An 18,612-nucleotide genomic window follows, 5' to 3' on the forward strand; every position below is an offset into this window, starting at 1 on the left:
GATGCACGTCCATGTCGCTCTCCAATGCAAACAGATTTTTACAAGTTGACACAACAAGATAGTTCTCAATTCACAGACCAAACACTTTATCGGTCAGTCATTGGGTCACTGTTATACATTAGCAGTTGGACAAGACCTGACATTTCACTTAGTGTCAATCTTTTGTCAAGATATGTTGGCAAAGCAACTACATTTCACTGGACATGCATAAAGAGACTGCTGAGATACATGAAGCACTCGAAGGACATGAAGTTGTTCTTAGAGCCGAAACACAACAAGTTTCCTGAGTTAATTTGTTATGCAGATTGGGCAGGTGATAAAGAAACACGAAAAAGTACTTCTGGTTATATAATGTTTATAAATGGTTGTCCAATTTATTGGAAAGTTAGAAAGCAGAATTTTATTTCTTGTTCTTCCACTGAAGCTGAATATGCTTGTGTTTCTCATTGTTGTAATGCATTAACCTGTGTTTCTGCTCTCGTTGATAGTATTTGGGGCGATCCCATGAAACCAATTGTTATTATGGAGGACAATGTTTCAGTTACGTTCATATCTGAAAATGAATATGTTGGATCGCATTCACGGCACATCGACATAAGATATAAGAATGCAAGAGAATACGTAAAACAAGGATTCGTGAAATTACATTATGTGCCCACAACTGAACAGATTGCTGACGTGCTGAATAAACCACTGCCAGCTGACCAACACAAATACCTATCCAAGAAAATGTGCCTTATGTGAACCAATATCCCTGATGACTGCCAAAGAAGGGGTGTCACGCTGAATATTGACAGCCCCAGAGACATTCAGAGACATTCAGTAATTAAATAGTTAACTGTGTGCGTTTTATTAAGATCCTCCTATTATGATGTAATATCCTGCCACATCATTATAACTCATATCCTCCTTCTTCATACTCTGTTGTTTTATTCTCCATTCCTGTTCTAGCTTCCATCATGTGAAGATGTATTTTTACTTTGTCCCTTGTGACATATTTGTTTTGTACTTTTATAATGAAAAGAAATCTTGCTTTGAAAACAAATGACTGGGCTCTCAGTCCATCACCTCCACTGTGGATTAGTGTTCAAACAGACATTAATCACTCACATCGTGACAGTCTTCACATTTTTACCATGTAAGAAATTAAAGTTAAAAAAAGAGCAAACAAAACAATATTCCAAGCTTAATCAGTCCTTCTCAAACTCCAATTTCTTTAATCTGAGCAGAACTTTGAATGGAATCCTTTTCTTTTTTATTTTTTTGTATCCCCTTTTCCATTTTATTCTTTCTATTCTTCCTTCTAGGAAGGAAGGACTTTGTTAGAAAAATAAAGGGGTTATTGGATCAAATTTTGGACATTTGACAACGTAGTTATGATGGTGGCAATGTCCCAGGGTTATGTGAACATCTTTTGGGATCTTCTGACAAGCAACCGCAGGGATTCACTTAACAACTGTGACAAGAAAGGTGATAAAGTGAGGCAGAACTCACTTTATAACCGTCTTACTCAGCAGATAGAAACGTTGGCCTCCATTATGGTCAGAACAGAAGTCGAGGATTATCTGTCTGACCACTGCACTCTTTTAGAAGCACATCAGGAGTCCATTTTGAAACTCCACAGAAAACATCTAGGGAAGAAGGCAGACTGGCCTCAACTTACAATGGTTCATTTACTGACCGTTCAAAGTTGCAACAGCCCTGAAAAAAGTGACTTCCCTCTTTTTCATACTTGTGTACTTTGCAGCAGCCCCACCATCATGTGATCAAAACTTGGCCACCATTTCATATTTATGACTGTTGCTGTGTCTTGAGGTCACGTTACCCCCAATGGGGGAGAGGGGGCGGAGAAGCCAGATTCGCTTAACAACCGGGTTTCTAACTGACCCATGCCAGGCATGAAAATGTGCCACTCAGACATTATACTTTTCCGTCCACACCGGAAAAAAAATAAAGGGAACATTGGCTGCAGGTATCCTGGTTGATCCCAAGAGGGTCTGGAAGTGAATGTGAATTTCCCCAGACAAAACATCCTACAGCCCTCTCCATCCCCTCTTCTGTGACATTGCTTTCTTCCACTGACTGGTGGTCAGCAAATTCAAAAAATGAGCCAAGGTTAGACAAATTATCAGCAGGCATACAACAGCAAAAGTCAAATTAATAAAAAGCATGCCAAATGCAAAGTTTTACAAGTTAGTTGTTTCATTGAAAGCACTGTTATTGTGGTTTTTTACCCCAGAGAAAAAGCATTAATCACGTATGAGTTGTTTTTTCTAAACCTCTATTCAGGTTACCGTATTATTCAGGGTATAAGATGCACCTTTTCCCCCCTTAAAAGAGGGAAAGTTAGTGTGTTTTATACACCATGAAGCCATTTTTGGCCTCCTGATGTCCCGTCCCTGCACCCGTTTTTGCAAAAAAATAGCCTGTTTTTACAAAAATTGGGGGGGCTTTGCCTTCCCTCAGCCCTCAGAAGCACTTTGCACACCACTCAAACCTTCTATGTGCCATATTTTTTGCACAATGGGCCTGTTTTTCTCCCATTTTTGCAAAAAGTGAGTGTGTGAGAGGCCTGCAAAGTGCTCCGGGGTGGGGGGGGGGAGGCAGGGAGGACAAACACTTTTTTCTTACTTACATCTTTACAATCTTGGTGTGTCTTATAGTCTGAAAAATATGATAAATTGCCCTATTGGCACTCGGAGATAAATACGTGGCTTGGGTTGCGGTTTGGGCACTCGGTCTCAAAAAGGTTCACCATCACTGCCCTAACATATTCCTCCCAGTCCTACGCCAGCTAGCCTGACGTGGTGGGTCACAAACTAAGTTCACTCCCCGAAACACCTACCCCCTTCCTAAGAAGCCACAGTAAAAAATTAATGATTGTCTGCCTACGTGTCTTTTCAAGGGTATACTTCTTCCTTATCCACAGGATAAACTAAGCCACCAGGCTCTGTTTAATCTCTCCCCCCTTAATCAATAGTTACAAGGCACATCCTGTTACAAATAGCACTTATTGCAACTTTTAGTTTAAAAGCTCAGCGTACATACAAAGAACAAAGACATTTTACAAGTTAACAAAACTGACTCCATTTTAACATATTTCAATTCTTACTAAACAATAGGATCCTTGGTTTGCACTGATGATGTTGCCTAGTTGGTAATGAAATGTCTGCAAGAAAACCCACCAAGCTCAGAGAGCACCAAGGATGCTCTCTCAATTCAATCCTGAACTATGAATACTGTCTTCTATTAGTTTTCATTGAACCACAAAACAGACAAGAGTTTGTACAATTTCCAAGTATGGCATAGATTTCCTGAAATATCTCCCCTGTGCTGTCAACTCATATTTCTAAAGTTTCTGAGCCACTGTTTTGGCAATTCAGTATATAGATAAAAACTGCCTAAGCAAGTGACCTTTCACATAGGACTACTCCAAACACAAGTCTCAATAACAGTAAGTGGAAAAATAGAGGGTTGTTTCTTGTCATATCCTTTAGGATTTCAAACCCATCTTAGCCATCATTTGTTCATATACAGTCCATGCCATTGCTGCCATTAGTGTGCGCCGCAAAGCTCGTGGAATAGCACCATGGAAAAATCCAGCCACTCCATAATTCTGTAGAGGGAAAAAATAGCCACCATCATCTCCTTAAGCATCAGCTGATAATGATTAATGATAATGATTAAAGATTTGTCTTTAACCAAAGATGGAAATAGAAACTACTAACTACAGAAGTCACTTGGTCACCCTCAGTGATAGAATGAGTGAACAATATTTTTTTATGTTATGTATTAATTTTTTTGGCACTCATCTTGCCACATGTCAAAACTATGTATCTTCTAAGAGCAACCTCATCCAATAATATATTCCCCATTCCAGGTATCACCCCCCACAACCTAATACCAAGATAACATTTTAAAATATATATGGATTCTCCTGATTGACATACTAAAAAGAACTGTCACTAGCATATTGATTAGTTCTTAAATTCCTAACAACCATCACCCACACTTTACTTTTGACTTCACTGAGATGTGAAATAGCATTAGAGATAAAGATAAACAGGAGTTATGCTTCTTCTGTTTCTCTTCCACAAAACATCATTTATCCATAAACCATGTCCTCAAAAATAGAATGAAGAATTTAAACAATGTATGTTCAGTAACTATTCATTAAACAATTTATGTCCTATATCAATGACAGCAAACCATTTTTCCCTTGGGTGCTGAAAGAGTGTGTGCATGCTAATTATGAATTAATTAATTATGAATTAGTGGAGGTAATTAGACTAAGCTATAGTATTCACAATTTCATTGTGGCAAGAGACACCTGGTCTGCCACAGCAGAAACAGAATGTTGGATTAAAATAATCATTGATCCTACTTTCTTATGCTGTTTGTACATATATCCAATCATTGCAAAATCCTGCTGAAATTAATTTAGGAATATTTTTTCAGAAACATGATGAAAATGAAGTCAGTTATGAGGTTAATTTTAATAAAGAAATATTTTGCTGGTGGTAATTTAAGAGCAAAAACACTGTTAATTACTTAACGCATTCAGCCTCACCCTGAATATCAAGGCAATAGTCTGACCAGTCTGAAGGTATTTTTCAGATGAGAGCTGCATGTGTGTTTTGATGACATCAGCAGGCTGAGTAGCTAATGAGGCTAGAATTCCAGCAGCAGTTCCACAACCAAAGTTTATAAATGGTACAACTGTTGTATTTAGTTGGCCTGGAAAACAGCAAGCAAACACACATTAATTGCTGCAAAGAATGAGTAGAACAACTAAATCTTTTATGTCACTTTATAGACAGGGACTAATTTAGAGTCAATATTTTAAAAACTCAAAAATACAAACTGAAAAGGAGTATAATTGTAAAATGAAGCGGAGATGGATTTCTGAAGGCCCCAAAATATCTGATTGCATGAATTTATGGTACTGCATTCCAAAATTAAGATGATCCTAGCAAAATGTTCAATGTTTTGAAAATGGAAAAATTACTGCAAATATTTGAATATGTCATGCTTGCTCCATTCCTATTTATGCTGTTAAGATAAAGAAAAATTCTTTCAGCATCATTTTTCTCTTAAATTTATCAGCTATGACAGGTGCACAAATACGAAACAAATCAAATTTCAGAAAGTTATATGAAAGCTTGGTTTAAATTTACATTATTAATACTACATTCCTGAAAATTAACACTGTTATAAAACTTTTAATATTGTTTGAACATACATTCAATATTAGAGTCAAAGGAAATACTCCTTTTTTCAACTACAACATTCTGTCTTGTTTCAGAATTATCACTAAGCATTCAAACTGAAACACATGATTAATTTTTACAATCTATTTATACCAAGCCATTCATTCTTCCCAATGGATATGTAAGGATTGCCTCTCCTACTAAATTAAGAAAGAAAAAGGCTTGAGCCAGATAGTTCAAATGGATCTTTTATTAAGCAGTTGTGAAAGCATTCCATTTAAAGCAACGTCTGAATACCCCTAAGCAAAAGAGGTAGAGTTCCATTAGCCAGAATGCAAAGCCTGGCCAATATACAAGTGTGAAATTTTTTTTTTAAATCAATTGCTCTGGGAAACATAAACAAATGTTTTCCTTCCCATATCTTCCGTTCCCCATTCAAGTGAGATATCCCACGTTGCCCCCCATAAACCATCTCCCAAGGTGAAGAGATCTCAAGATGCTTGGCGCCAGGATATACGTTGTAAAAATCAGTTGATACAGGCAAAGCTAATAAATCAAACACAAGAAACCCCCCCCCCCCCCCTTCTCTTGATTGAATGGCAGAGTCATTCTTTTGGGATTCTGACATGCTACCCCCTTAGAAAGAAGGGGTCCACCTATGAAAAGATATGTTGACATGTTGTTTAGCGACCCACTCATTTTGGGATGAGGGCAAATGTTTCCAAACAACTAAATATTGGGTCTTCCTTCTGTAGATCCTAGAGTCAACAATTTGTGTTAACATACTCAGACTCAACCCAGAGAAAATGGAGTGGCTGTGGGTTTTGCCTCTCAAGGACTATCCCACCTGTCCATCCATTACCTGTGGTGGAGCTTTTGCCCTCCTCAGAGAGGGTCCGCAACTTGGGCATCCTCCTCGATCCACAGCTGAGCTTAGAACACCATCTCTCAGATGTGGCGAGGGGGACATTTGCCCAGGTTTGCCTGATGCACCAGTTGTGGCCCTATTTGGACCAGGAGTCTCTTTTCACAGTCACTCATGCCCTTATCACCTCAAGGTTAAACTACTGCAACACTCTCTACATGGGGCTACCTTTGAAGAACATTTGGAGACTACAAGTGTTGCAAAATGCAGCTGCATGAGCAGGCATGGGCCTTCCCAGATACACCCATGTTTCTCAAGCAGTACGCAAGCTGCATTAGCTGCCGATTGGTCTCCGACCAATGGCATTGAACCAGATTACCTATGGGACCGTCTTCTGTCTCATGCATCCGAGTGGCCAGTCAGGTTCCACAGAGTTGGCCTTCTCCAGGTCCCGTCAACCAGGCAATGCTGTCTGGCAGGGCCTAGGGGAAGAGCCTTCTCTGTGGCGGCTCCAGCCCTTTGGAATCAACTTCCCCCAGAGATTTGTACTATCCCCACCCTTCCAGTCATTCGTAAATCTTAAAAACACATCTCTGCTGGCAGGCCTAGGGCCATTGAAGTTTTAACATCTACCCTGACCTATGACTGAATGATAGGATGAATGTGGACGATTGGTTATTGGGGTTTTAGAATTTAAATTATATGTTTTTAGTATTGAAGTTTTTACATGTTTTGTATTACTTGTTGTGAGCTGCCCTGGGTTTCAGGAGAAGGGCGGTATAGAATCTAATAAATAAATAAATAAATTCCCTTGATTTCAAAGTGTTGTTCTCCTTCTAACATGATTGGAACAGGTGGTGCAGATACAGGTGGTCTGAGTGGTGAGGTTACCACCAATAACAAGAGAAGAAAACCCTCTAGAAAGCCTATGGGTCAACATTAAAGAAAAAAAGTGTGACACAGCAGTAGGAGTGTACTACAGACCACCAAACCAAACAAAAACAATGGACAGTCTCTTTATCAACCAGCTAGCACACATATGTAAGAAAAATAACACAGTAATAATTATGGGAGACTTCAATTACCCAGCCATCAATTGGAAAACAACTCTGCACCAAGCAAAAAATCAAACAAATTCCTAAACAGCCTTACAGACAACTTCATTGTCCCAAAAGTGGAGAAAGGAACTAGAGGGGCAGCCACATTACATCTAATACTCACAAACAGAGAAGAAACGATAGGAGGAGTCAAAACTGAAGGGGCACTGGATGAGATCGACTACACAATTATAAAATTCAACATAATGCTAACACAAAAAACAGGACCCAACAAGATTAAAGTCCCAGATTTTACAAAAGCGGACTTCAACAAACTTAGAGAAAACCTGAGAGCGGTCCCGTGGACAGAAGCCCTAAAAGGCAAAACCACACAAAGAATGGGAGACTTTAAAAACCATGATTATTGAAGTCCAGTACAACACTATCCCAATGAAAAAGAAATACACAGAATCCAAAAAGACCCCACATACAAACTAAATGGGGAAAAAAAGACAAATACAAAAAATGGACTAAATTCCAACAGACAGTTATGAACTAAGCCTAACAACAAAGGTCAAAGACAATAAAAAAAGTTTATTCCAACACATAAACAGTAAAAAAAACCCAAAGAAACAGTTGGTCCACTAAAAGGAGAAGATGGTAAAGAAATGACAGACAAGACAGACAAAGCAGAATTACTTTGTAATTCTGTATTCACATCTGTCTTCACTCAAAAAGAAGCTGTAAACCAACAAAACAATAACATAGCTGCAGGATATAGAATTGGAACGCAACTCCACATCAGCAAAAAGACAGTAAGAGACCACCTGTCAGAACTCAACAAGTACAAATTTCCAGGACCAGATGGACCACCCGAGAATTCTAAAGGAACTAGCAGAGGTCATTGCTGAACCATTTTATCACTGGTTTTTTGTATATGCTGTGAGCCACCCCGAGTCCTCGAAGAGGGGCGGCATACAAATCCAATTAAATAAATAAGTAAATCTTCCAAAGATGATGGCTCATAGGAGAACTACCAGATGATTGGAAATGAGACGTGGTCTCCATCTATAAAAATGGCAAAAAACCTGACCCAGGAAATTACAGACCAATCAGCCACACTTCAATACCCAGGGAAATATTAGAAAAAATAATCAAGAAACAGATCTGCCAGCACCTAGAGACAAATAATATAATAACCAACAGCCAATATGGTTTTGTCAGTAACAAATCATGCCAAACCAACCTTATCTCATTCTTCAATACTTTGACCAAATCAACTGACCAGAGCAACGCAGTGGCCTTAATATATCTGGATTTCAGCAAAGCTTTTGACAAGGTTGATTACAATCTATTACTCCGCAAACTAGAGAAAAGTGAGATAGACAGCAACACTACCAGGTGGATTGGCAACGGGCTGACTAACCGCACCCAGCAAGTAGTCCTAAATGGGTCTATGTCTACATGGAAAGTCAATAGCGGGGTACCACAAGGATCAGTCCTAGGTCCAGTACTTTTCAACATATTCATTAATGACTTAGATAAGGGAGTAGAATGGGAACTAATCAAATTTGCAGACAACACCAAGCTGGCAGGAGTGGCCAACACCCCAGAGGATAGGTTCAGGATCTAGACAGACTAGTGCAATGGACCCAAACAAACAAAATGAAGTTCAATGCAGATAAAAGTAGGATCCTACACCTAGGTAAGAAAAACCCAAAACACACATACAAATTGGGCGAGAACACTCTCAACAGCAATGAATGAGATCTTGGAGTCTTAGTGGACAACAAACTTAACATGAGCCAACAATGTGCAGCGGTGGCTAAAAAAGCGAACACAATCTTAAGTTGCATAACACTCCAAGACAAGGGAAATGCTAATACCACTCTATAATGCCCTAGTTAGTACTGAATTCAGAACAGAGCAGAGTTTGAGTTTTTCAAATGCCGCTTGACATTTCATTGTCCAGGTTAAAGGCTGCCTAAGTTTAGGATTTCCCTCCACCTTCATTTTTAACAGTTTCATGATTGGGAGAGCAAAAGCGGAGATAAACTGGCAGTAAAAATTGGCGAATCCCAGGAAACTTTGTAGCTGTTTATGCATGCGGGTTGGTTTCCAATCAAGTACAGCCTGCACTTTTTGAGGGTCCATTTCTATGTCCTGGTGTGAAATACATGTCACGCTGAGGATTGACAGCCTCCAAAGACATTAAGAAACATCCAGTAGTTAGATAGTTAACTCTGTTTATTAATGTAGCTCCTCCCTCTCTATGATGTAACAGTGCTTTGCTCACTTCCTCCTTCTTGCAGGAAGAGAAGCGGCAGACATCTTATTCTGGTCTTTGTCTTTTAGAGATGTAGACGTATTTTCAGCCGCTTAAAGCTAACTTTATTTTTCTACTTTTTATAATAAAAGTTTGGTTCATTTTACTATGTATGCTTGTGCTTTAATATCCACCTGCCTCCGGAAAGCCTTACTTCAGTTCTAGCGAACTGAGTACTCTGCTTGGTAAGATTTTCTGATCCAACATGGTACCGAGAGTTTGGTCCCTCATTAAAGCAACAAGCGCTTACAAACCGTAAGCACACTGGCTGTTTTCCCGATGCCAGCTAAAAGGAAGAAAAATCCTTTGACTCAGAGTTACATCGATGCAATTTCTGACGGACAGCTAGCTGCCCTCAAAGACCTCATTCGTACTACGGAAGAGAAACAGAATTTCATCATGTCTCAGCAGCATATGCCTGAATCCTCTGATGCTGACGACCCTCAACAAACCATAAGTCACTCTTACATGATTGAGAAGGGAAACGGAGATGAAGTTAAAACTGTCCTTGGGGTCCCCATAGACAATACTTCAACTCAGCCGAGTGATGAAGAGGTAGATGAGGAAACTCTAACTCCCTCCCAAACTCAAAGCCTCCAGTCATCAACTTTGCCTTTTAAAGCTTCTGCTAAGACAAAGCACAATGATGATCAGGTTTCTCTGACTTCTACTGGAATTAAGGGAACCGCCTTGAATCTAGAAAGAATTGAGGAAATAATTGGAAAGCTTGAGAATGAAATTCGGGGTTTAGAGTTATTCTGTATTCACCTTGATAATCTACCTTGTGGCAAAAATATTGAGCAGCAAGAATCTTACTTTAGTTACTTACAACAAGCAACAGAGTCAAGAAAACAGTTAAGGGAATTAAAGAAATTGCAGTTAAAATTAATAACTGAAAAGATGGAGTGTGTTTCTCTGGCAAATCCTACGCATGCCCAATCCAAACAAGCTGATAGCGATGGAATGTCTTTGTCCTATCCAGCCGATGGCAGTCATGCGCAACAGAGTCAAACCACCCACTCAATTTCGATGGATGACCCACTTAACACTGGGCACGCCTCAATAATTTCCCATTTCTACCCTGCTGCAGCGTCACAAATAGAAGCCTTTCCTTTACAAGCTAAAAGAGAAAGGGGGGTTGGATTCCCCACAGAAGTTGCAAGAGAAAGGAGGGGTATTTCACCCACCGCAGCAAGTTATGCAACAGCGGCCACTAGTGGATGGTATGCCCACAAAGCAAAGGCATTTCCTGAAGCTAGAACAAGTGAGTTTTTTCATCATTTTGATGCTAAACCAAGTTTCTCACAAGATTTTCAGGCTGCACAAATGCAAAAGGATCCAACTCCTCAAATTCCAGCAACTTCTGCTTCACCACAGAGACCTCCAGTCCTGACTCCACAGATGCCAACACAGCTTCCCCAGCTTCATCAACCTTCAGCTTTGCCAGTGGGTGTTGTGGCTCAACCGCAACAGCCGCAAGCAGCTCTGACAGCTGCATCTACAAGGCAAGCTATCACCTCATCAGTACTGAAAGGTGAGTTCATGTTGAAAGCGAATGGGCAGAACTATAAGATTTCGCTTCACAGGATAAGATTGCTCCTACTGGCTCATCAGATCGATCAAATTGCTCTGAATCCTCCAGTAAGGCGCTGGACTGAAGAAGAAAGAGAAGCTGATATTAAAGCAACACTTCTCATTCTTATGAGTGTAGACTCACAATTATCAACCAGGTTTTCACCTGATATTACTTCTCCTGAGCTGTTAGAGACACTAGATGGTATGTTCAGGCCAATTTCAGACAAAGGCAACTTCATTCTGCTATCCAAATTTCATAGTATTAAACTTCCTACTGGGAATGAACTTACTCCACACTTATCCAACATGCTATCAATGCATAAAGATTTGGAGGAGAGAGGATATCACATGGACAACACTCAAGTCAATGCTGCTATCATAAATTCCCTTGGCCCTGAATGGAGGGAAGCCATTTATAAGTTTAATATGTACCCATTGGCCCAAAAAACAACACAGAGACTCTGTAACATGCTAACTGAAGAAGAACAGTTGCTGCACACTAACTTTAGGCCAATGTCAGCAACGCACAAACATAGCTTGGCCAAGAGTGGTCAACAGAAAACCAGTACACCGAGATACTCACGCCAGAAGCAACCCAAGAAGGATGACACTCGTAAGTCTGCTGATTTGCAAAGTGTTCAATCTGGCGAATCTGATCCTCCCACATATCCAACTCAACCAAAGGGAGCACAGAAGAAAGGATCCCGAGGAAAGAGTTCTGGGACTGCAAAGACAATTCCCAAAGACTCCAAAGGTGAGAAAACTGCTTATGTTAGCACTCTCCTCCTCAAAGCTGTTCCTGACAAGAGTCCACTCTACAACATACGTCAATTATGGACCCTAGATAGCGGAGCGGCCGTGCACATCACATACTGGAAGGAATCCTTCACTGAGCTACACCAGACAGATGTCAAAGAGGTGTTTGGATTTGCAGAAAATCTCTCCAAAGTGGAAGGAGAAGGAAAAGTCTACGTCAAAGAACTGGACTGCCATATCTCAAGTGTTTTCTACGTTCCAACTGCCAAGAACAACATTCTTAGCGTGTATCGCCTGAGAGAAGAATTAGGGACTGTAGTAACCCATGACCTTTCAGAGACTTACATTACCAAGAATGGCAAAATTCTTGCAACTGCCATTCCCATTAGAGGTGTTTTTTATTTAAAACCAAAACCTCCAACCAAGGGTGGTGTAAGTATAAAAGTTCCAGTGGGCGAAAGCACAGGTCCAGAGAGACAACCTGGTGCAACTATGAGTTCAGAGGCTCCTAAAGTCAATGAAATCTCCGAGGTTCCTAATACTGTTACAAATGTTAAACATGTATTAACAAACAAATCTTTTCATTCCAGGTGTATTCACAGATGGCACCGTCGCTTGGGGCATGCTTCTTACCCCGTTTTAGCAAAGATGCCTGAGTTTGTTGATGGTTTCAAAATTGATGGGGCTTGCAAAGTTCATCTTGACTGTAAAATTTGTAACACAGCAAAGTCCAGGGCAGCTTCTATACCTAAGTTTGCTCTTCGATTGTCTACACGCATTTTTGAATTGATCCACACCGACGTTGTCGGTCCATTTCGGCCTACTAAAGGTAACCGTAAGTATTTCTTAACTGTAGTTGACAGTTACTCACATTTTGGCTTTGTTTTTCTATTAAAGCAAAAATCTGAGGCGTTTCAGGTCTTTAAAGACTTTGCTGCAGAGGTACTTACCCAATACGATGTCTGGATCAAGCGAATTCAAAGTGACCGTGGAGGCGAATTCATGTCGCAACAGTTCCAAGGATGGATGGCCAGGAATGGAATCCGTCAGCAGACCTCAGCACCCTCAACGCCTTCCCACAACGGGATTTGTGAATGACGTAACGGGGTCCTGCAGACAATGTTTCGTTGTCTCCTTGAGGATGCAGGATTGGACTTTTCATACTGGGGCGAAGCATTAAGGTATGCTAATTACATTGTTAACAGAACATGGAGTAGCGCAATACAAGAGACTCCTTATTACTTGCTTCATGCTAAGAAGCCTGATGTTCAAAACATCTACATTTTTGGTTGTTATGCCACTGTTAACATTCCACTTGACCAAAGAAGAAAAGGAGGTCCTGTGTCAGAAAGATTGAGATTCATCGGGTTTGATGAAAGCTCTAAGTACTACAAATTTGCTGACTCTCACCATAGAGCATATATTTCCAATTCAGCCAAATTTGAGGAAGACACAAATTGGTCCAGTGTACATAGTAATGATACTTCAGTTTATTTTCCTAAGGATGGTATGGCGGAACCTGATTCTCAGGCAGCTGTTCCAGATGATCCTGATGTTCCAGATGATGAACAGTCTTCGACAGTCGCAGAGGAAATCCCTGACAATGAACTTGAAGGCGGAGATGATGATGAACAATGGACCAGCGTTCCTAGGCATTCAAAGAGAACCACCAAAGGAACTCCTCCAAAGAGATTTGCACAGCAAGTATCTCAATCTCCTTTTCCTTTCTTGTGTAATAACCTTACACTTCCACCTGATCATTTTCATCAGATCAAACTTTTGCCTGAATCTGAACAAGAGAAATGGTATGAGGCTATGGAACGTGAGCTGGACTATTTAAAGAAACTGAAAGTGTTCCAACAGGTGGAGCCTCCTAAAAACAAGAAAGTCATTGGCCCACGTTGGGTGTATAAAGTCAAACAAAAACCAAATGAAGAAAAGCTGTACAAAGCTAGACTTGTAGCTCAAGGATTCTCTCAAATTTATCCAGATGACTACACTGACACATTTTCACCCACAGTCAGAAATGAGAGTGTCAAGATTGCTCTGATCACTGCTACTGCTTTGAACTTAGAGGTTTTTCAGTTCGATGTAGAGACTGCCTATTTGAACGCTGATCTGAATGAAGAGATCTACGTCAAGGGTGCTCCCGGGTTCCAGGACCGAGAAGGTGATGTCTGGTCTCTGAGCAAGTCTTTATACGGCCTTAAACAGAGTGCCCTTATGTGGTACCACCCCTTAACCCAAAAGCTAAATTCAATGGGCTTTATTAAGTCCATCTCAGATGAATGCGTGTTCACAAAAGGGCAAGGTAAGACTTATGAAATTGTTGTTTATGTTGATGATATTGTTTACATTGGTCCCAATGAACGCATGAGTGAAACTTTTGCTAAGGGTCTTGAGAAACATTTCACCTTAAAAAGCCTAGGGCATATTAATGATTATCTAGGGGTTCAGTTTGAGAAAACTGAGAAGGGGTTCTCTCTTTCACAAGAAAGTAAGGTTGACCAGCTTTTGCAGAATTGTAACATGTCTGATGCGAACACTTGTCGTTCCCCTATGCAGACTGATTTTTACAGGTTAATCCGAGAAGAACATCCTGAATTTGACAACCAAACGTTGTATCAGTCAGTGATTGGATCGCTATTGTACATCAGCAGTTGGACAAGACCTGACATTTCACTGAGTGTGAATCTACTGTCCAGATATGTTGGAAAAGATACGTTCCATTGGTCTTGCATAAAGAGACTGTTGAAATACATGAAGCTTACTAGGGACATGAAGTTGTTCCTTGAGCCGAAACATGATAAGTACCCTGAAGTGATTTGTTATGCAGATACTGACTGGGCAGGTGATGTAGAAACGCGAAAGAGTACTTCTGGTTACATACTGTTCTTAAATGGTTGTCCTATCTTTTGGAAAGTTAGGAAACAGAAGTTTATTTCTTGCTCTTCAACTGAGGCTGAATATGCATCTGTTTCTGATTGTTGTAATGCATTAACCTGTGTTTCTGCTCTCATTGATAGTATTTGGGAATGTCCAAAGAAACCAATTATTATCATGGAAGATAATATTTCAGTCACATATATTGCTGAAGCTGAATGTGTTGGAGCTCGTTCACGGCACATTGACATCCGGTATAGAAATACCAGAGAGTGTGTGAAAGCAGGATTCGTGAAAATTCAGTATGTGCCTACTACTGAGCAGATCGCTGACTTGCTGAATAAGCCATTGCCAGTTGATCAACATGAATACCTCTCCAACAAAATGTGCCTTAAGTGAATTGATGCCTTGATGTCTTGATGTCCCTTATGTCTCTGATGACTGCCAAAGAAGGGGTGTCACGCTGAGGATTGACAGCCTCCAAAGACATTAAGAAACATCCAGTAGTTAGATAGTTAACTCTGTTTATTAATGTAGCTCCTCCCTCTCTAAGATGTAACAGTGCTTTGCTCACTTCCTCCTTCTTGCAGGAAGAGAAGCGGCAGACATCTTATATCTGGTCTTTGTCTTTTAGAGATGTAGACGTATTTTCAGCCGCTTAAGGCTAACTTTATTTTTCTACTTTTTATAATAAAAGTTTGGTTCATTTTACTATGTATGCTTGTGCTTTAATATCCATCTGCCTCCGGAAAGCCTTACTTCAGTTCTAGCGAACTGAGTACTCTGCTTGGTAAGATTTTCTGATCCAACAATACAGTAGTACCTTAAATAATCACATTTGGAGAGTTTAACATAAAGTTTGTTTAAAATGTTAGTTTTACATGTTCGGCTTTCGTCTCAGTGTATAAGAAAATATCATTAAGTAGACCTGGACCCCTTTATATAAATGTTCATGCAAAACTTCATTTATTAAATCTCCCTCCTTAATTCTGATTTGGTAGTACCAGTTTTGAAAAGATTTTCCCTTTAGCCAGATGTGTTAGCATATCTTTCATCAGGGGAATGGGGTACATATTCTCTACACCAGCGGTCGCCAAACTGCAGCCCGTGAGCCGGATGTAGCCCGCTGAGGCTATTTATCCGGCCCGTGGCAGCGTACGATATTTTACTGGTCTATATAATAAGCTCCCGAATCTCCCATCCACTCTGCTGCTGAGCGTTTGGCGGCGGCAAGGAGAAGGAAAGCCAGGGGGGCGGGGAGTTTGGGTAGGTGTCAGTGAGGGAGGGAAAAAAGAAAGAGGGAGGAGAGAAAGAGAAAGGAAGGAAGGAACAGAGGGAGAGAAAGAGAGAGGGAGGGAGGGGGAAGGAGGCAGGGAGGGAGGGAAGGAGGCAGGAAGGAGAAGTTGCGTGGGTGGGTGGAAGGAAAGAGTGAGAGATACAAAGAGAGTGAGTGAGAGAAAGAGAAAGAGAGGGACAGAGAGAAAGAGGGGGGCTGAGGGAGAGATAGAGAGGGAGAGAGAAAGAAAGAGGGAGAGATGGAAAGGGAGAGAGAGAAAAAAGAGGAAGAGAAAAATGAGAAAATGATGGAGGGAAAGAACAAGGGAGAGGAAAATGAAACATGAGAGAGAAGGAAAAAACGGAGAGGGAAGAGAGAAGTGGAGAGGAAGGAGGGAGGGAAGGAAGGAAAGAGAAATGAAGGGAGTTGGTTGATTTAAGTTTAAATTTACTTGTTAATAAAGAAGTATAAATTACTTTATTACTTCTTTATTTTAAATATTGTATTTGTTCCCATTTTGTTTTTTTCTTGAAATAAGGTATGTGCAGTGTGCATAGGGATTTGTTCATAGTTTTTTTTTATACTCCGGCCCTCCAACAGTCTGAGGGACAGTGAACTGGCCCCCTGTGTAAAAATTTTGGGACCCCTGCTCTATACTGATTGTATTTACATTTCTAAAATCCACACAGAAGTGCTTTGAACCATCTTCTTTCTCTCTAAATAATACTGGGGCTGCAATTTTGGTCAGGCTGGTTCAATAAAATCCCTTGCTGGGTTTTTCTCAATGAAATCTCTCAGTTCTAGCTCCTTTGGGGACATGCTGTACATCTTATATTTAGGGTAGTGATGGCGAACTTTTTTTGGTTCATGTGTAAAATTAGTGTGTAGGGGTGCTAACATGTGTGATGTGCTCACACCCCTTCTCTTCCCCCACACATGTGCAACCCCCCCCCCCCGGACTGCTTCCTTTGCGCATTTGTGCAGGTCTTTCTGAAGCCTGGTAGGTGGAAAAAAATTGTCCAACAGACAAACCGGAATTTCGGAAAAACACACTTCCAGTATGCCTTTGCACTCTGGAGGGTTCAGGGAGTGCAAAAAAGAGCAAAGGGGAGAATCAGGACAGGCAGATGCTGCTGGGTAAAGAGCGACCATAATCAAGGGAATCCTCTCCCACAACAGCCAAAGAGCAGGATTTGAGGGAAAGAAAGCTTCTGCTTTTGGCTGCATGGAAGGAAAGCAACAGTAGTCTTTCTTTTCTTCCCCAAACTCCAGTTCTGAGGTTTCAAAATGCCAGCCAGGACAGTGGCCGCTCTGCACTTTCCACTCTATGGTAACGGTGATTGGATGCCTTCCCTTCCCCCGTGCTCTTCTCCATTCCAATCTCCCCGCAGTCCTCCCACCTGAGTACTGACTGATGGTGAGTGCCTGTCAGCATGTCCAGAAACCCCTCCAACTTAGGATGGTGATTGAGCCAGATTCTTCCTGGGGAGGGGAGCCTCGCAGGACCCTTGGCTGCACTTCCTCCCACAAGCACCAAGAAACCACGCCAAGGGCAGCCCCAAGAGTGCTCCCTGGCCACAGCTGAGCTTGTCCTGCAGGGGGCTGGCCGGGGCTTCCATAAGCAGTGGTAGCAAGGCCAACATCAGAAGTCACAGCACCTCAGCCATCCCCGTCCAGCAGAAGCAGCAGCAACCAAACCCAAGCTGACAGAGAGTGAGGCATGTGGCAGTGATAAGCAGAGACATCCCCCACTTGCCTATGTAATTTTGTGCATGATATGACTGTGTGTATGTATTTTATCTATTGGGGTTTTTTTTTCTTTTTAGACTTTTTAATGTAAAACTGTTATTTTAGATTTTAATTATTAGATTTGTTACCATGTATTGTTTTTATCACTCTTGTGAGCCGCCCCAATTTACGGAGAGGGGCGGCATACAAATCTAATAAATAATAATAATAATAATAATAATAATAATAATAATAATAATAATAATAAAATAACTAGGATGTCTGCTGCTCAACCCATGTGCTTGTGGGCTTGCAGGCAGGAGCATGTTTCAAATTGATGTAGGCAGAGCCCAGATGAGTGCAGGGTTTGAGAAGCAGTCATTCCTTTCATCACTCCTTCAGCTGTACCTCCTGTCACAACCTCCCTCACTCGTTCATCAGCTCGGGCCTGTCACTCTCCACCTCCCTCCTCTTCAGACAGGGGGTGCAGATGAGGGTGGTGCATATGAATGCTCTGCAGGAACAGCCACCTGACAGGTTGTCTATTTCTCAAGCCCTGCGCTCATCTGGGCTCTGCCTATTCAATTTGAAACACACTCCTGTTTGCAGGCCCACAAGTGATGTCTCTGGAACACAATTCCCAGCCTGCACAATCTGGAGGAGAGAAAGAGAGAGAGAAAGGCAGACCCACTCCCTCTCTTGTCTTTCCCTGGAAAAAGTTTACAAAGCAACGCAGCCACTATTGGGGTTGGGGAGGAAGGGAGGTGTGAGTGTATACCTGTGTCTGTGTGAGATCCCAGAGACACCCCCACCCTCTCCCGCTCACCCACTTCTCCCCTTCAACTGGCGGGAGTTGGGGAAAAGAAAAGAAAGATTGCTGGTGTTTTTGGCTGCATGGAAGGAAAGAAGCAGCAGTCTTTTTTTTTTCTTTTCCCCAACTCCTGCTCTCGGCCTGT

General features: G+C 41.2%; 1 protein-coding gene across 2 annotated transcripts in view; it reads right to left on the bottom strand.

Annotated features, from left to right (window-relative positions):
• Nucleotides 1-1,518: 1,518 nt before the first annotated feature.
• SLC25A38 (solute carrier family 25 member 38) overlaps nucleotides 1,519-18,612 on the bottom strand; it is a 30,341-nt gene continuing 13,247 nt past the window's right edge. For both annotated transcript variants that reach the window (XM_070726267.1, XM_070726268.1), the window contains exons 6-7: nucleotides 4,571-4,737; nucleotides 1,519-3,616 (exon numbers count right to left, since the gene is read on the bottom strand). In XM_070726267.1, coding sequence (XP_070582368.1) covers nucleotides 3,494-3,616; nucleotides 4,571-4,737 — 290 coding nt within the window. In that variant the 3' untranslated portion in view covers nucleotides 1,519-3,493. The remainder of the gene's footprint in view (nucleotides 3,617-4,570; nucleotides 4,738-18,612) is intronic.

Source organism: Erythrolamprus reginae, chromosome Z (genome assembly GCF_031021105.1).
Source record: "Erythrolamprus reginae isolate rEryReg1 chromosome Z, rEryReg1.hap1, whole genome shotgun sequence".
NCBI lineage: Eukaryota > Metazoa > Chordata > Lepidosauria > Squamata > Dipsadidae > Erythrolamprus > Erythrolamprus reginae.